Source organism: Eurypyga helias, unplaced genomic scaffold (assembly GCF_000690775.1).
Source record: "Eurypyga helias isolate BGI_N326 unplaced genomic scaffold, ASM69077v1 scaffold31758, whole genome shotgun sequence".
Lineage (NCBI taxonomy): Eukaryota > Metazoa > Chordata > Aves > Eurypygiformes > Eurypygidae > Eurypyga > Eurypyga helias.
In genome coordinates, this window is record NW_010266802.1 from 794 (window position 1) to 3,376 (window position 2,583).

A 2,583-nucleotide genomic window follows, 5' to 3' on the forward strand; every position below is an offset into this window, starting at 1 on the left:
CCTGATCCAGCGGCATGGAGAGGTCCAGGTACTCCTGGGAGGGATGAAGCCCGAGGATGGGCTCAGGTGGGGACCAGACATCCCCGTGGGAGCACCCGCCCCGGGCAGGGTGAGGGTGGGTGCGGGCTCGTGTGTGCCATCTCTCCTACCTGGTTGGAGGTCATGGCCACGATCCTATCCAGGTCTTCCACCAGCTGCTTGAAGGTGGGTCTCTGGGATGGGACGGCGTGCCAGCAATCCCGCATCATCATGTACCTGGGTGGGCAGAGGGGACGCGAAGGCTGAGGCTGGAGCGAGCGGATGGGGACCCCCCACCCACAGGAGCGTAGCAGCACCCGGGGATGGCCACCAGCACTCGGGCCAGGACCAGCAATGATGGTATTCCAGGGATTTGGGGCAAATCCCCTGTGCGTAAGGATGGGAACTCCCTGCCCAGCACCCCGGCCTCTTTCAGGAGGAGGATGTACAGGGAGCTAGGCTAGTCCCTGCTCTGGGATCAGCCTGGGATTCGCAATAACAAAGGGAGATGCTGGTTATGGCAAACAGATTGAGCCAAAGGTTTTGCAGATCCAGGAACTGCTGGGAAAGCGACTCTGGCTGTCCCCCCCCCCGGCCCCTGCCTGCACCCCAGCCCGGGCAACGCATCCGCAGGCTCCCAGCCTCATGCTGCTGCTCCGGCTCGGCGGCACACGGGAGGGAAGTGGTGCCGGTCCCCGGGTGCATGGGGGGGTGTTGGGGTGCCGGCATACCCCTCCTTTGCCCAACCCAGCGCCGCACTCACAGCTCGTTGGTGCAGTTGCTGGGCTTGTCCATCCTGTGACCTTCCTTCAGCAGCTTGAAGAGCTCCTCGACGGGCACACCGGGGTAGGGTGAGCCCCCCAGCGTGAAGATCTCCCACAGCAGCACGCCGAAGGACCACCTGCCCGGGGCACAGACAGCGCAGATGCTGGGGTACCCAGCTCCATGGAGTGGGCACCCCCACTTCAGAGCTCTGGGTGCAGTTACAAGTCCCTGTGCTGGGAGGGAAGAGCACTAACAGCTTTGGCTTCGCTCTGCCGGAGTCACGGCGCCAAATGTAATTTGGATTCAAAATATTTTGCCTGCTGATGCTAATTATGTCTTCATTAAATGAAGATGGATGACACCTTTTGAGCTTCCCCTGTGGAGCTGGGCGCTGCTACGTGAGATGCAGCCAGGCGGGATGGGACATGGATGGCAGGGGGGTGCGGCAAGAAGGGCCACGTCCCCCAGCTCACGGCAGAGCCGCCGGCAGACAAGTGAGGGTTCCCCCTGTGTGGCCGTCTGGGCTTCCCAGTGTCCCCAACCCAGCCCAAGCCGGGCAGGGAGCGGGTGTCCCGCGGCCGCTACTCACACGTCGCTCTGGTGAGTGTAAATCCGGTCGAACAGAGCCTCTGGGGCCATCCACTTCACCGGCAGGCGACCCTGGGACACAAGAAAGCCCGACGTTGACCCTGTGCTGCCAGGGGGGGACAGCCCCCCACGACAGCCCCCCATGCCCACAGCATCACCAGAGCAGGTTGGGACATCCCCGGCACGGAGAGCACCATTGCCCTCGCCCACCCTGGCAAAGCCCCTCGCCCGCCACTCACGTTCGTTGTCTTCTTGTAGTAATCTATGTGGTGGATGTCACGGGCGAGACCGAAGTCGGCGATCTTCATCACGTTGTCCTCGGTCACCAGGACGTTCCGGGCCGCCAGGTCCCTGTGGATGCACTGCCCAAGCATGGGGCTGTCAGGTGGTCCCCAAAGCCCCTGGATGGTTCCCCATGATGAAACAGGCTGGGAGGGAAGGGCGCATCCCCCCAGAAGCCCAGCCGCCGGGCTCCCCATCCCACCGTCGCCCCCACCGGGGTCTCCTCACCTTCTTGGAAGCCAGGTACTCCATGCCCCGGGCCACCTGGTAGGCGCAGGAGACCAGGTCCTTGAAGGAGAGCTGCTCCTCCGGAACGCGGGTGGGGTTGTAGCAGTATTCCATTCCCGGGGGCCGCCGGGCTTGCAGGTACTCCCGCAGGTTGCCCTTGCTGGCGTACTCCACGATGACGTAGAGGGGTCCTGCGGGTACGGCAGAGTGAGCGGGCTGGAGCAGGGAACAGGGGGCTCCCAGCCCTGTGGATGCAGGGTCAGCCCCTCTCTGCGTGGACAGCAGCAAAGGGGGGCAGAGGGGACGCCCCCTCCCCGCTCGCACACCCTCACCGTCCTGCGTGCAGGCTCCCAGCAGGTTGATGATGTTCTTGTGCTTGCCGATCATCTTCATCATCTCCATCTCAGAGATGAGGTCGGACAAGTCCTTCTCCGTGGCATCCGCTAAAGCGATGGAGAAGGCAGCAGTCGGTTGGGGGGGGCAGGCTGGGACCCCCACACTGCACACACCCGGCCCCCAGGGCTGCGGCACCGTGCCGGGACGCCCCGTTATTGCCACAACTTACACTTCAGCATCTTCACGGCCACCTTGGTGACGCGGTTTGGTTTGTCCTTGTCGAGGCCGATGGCTTCTGCCAGCACCACCTGCCCGAAGCATCCTTCTCCCAGGGGCTTGCCCAGGATCAGCCTGGCGGGAGGAGAC

At 63.8% G+C, this 2,583-nt stretch overlaps 1 protein-coding gene across 1 annotated transcript in view; it reads right to left on the minus strand.

Annotated features, from left to right (window-relative positions):
* Nucleotides 1–2,583, minus strand: part of LOC104513763 (fibroblast growth factor receptor 1) — a gene marked incomplete at both ends in the record, with an annotated part of 3,915 nt that overhangs the window by 304 nt on the left and 1,028 nt on the right. Inside the window, 7 exons of the mRNA XM_010157224.1 lie at nucleotides 150–255; nucleotides 782–919; nucleotides 1,373–1,443; nucleotides 1,611–1,733; nucleotides 1,882–2,072; nucleotides 2,214–2,324; nucleotides 2,447–2,568. Of these exons, the coding sequence (XP_010155526.1) occupies nucleotides 150–255; nucleotides 782–919; nucleotides 1,373–1,443; nucleotides 1,611–1,733; nucleotides 1,882–2,072; nucleotides 2,214–2,324; nucleotides 2,447–2,568 (862 nt within the window). The remainder of the gene's footprint in view (nucleotides 1–149; nucleotides 256–781; nucleotides 920–1,372; nucleotides 1,444–1,610; nucleotides 1,734–1,881; nucleotides 2,073–2,213; nucleotides 2,325–2,446; nucleotides 2,569–2,583) is intronic.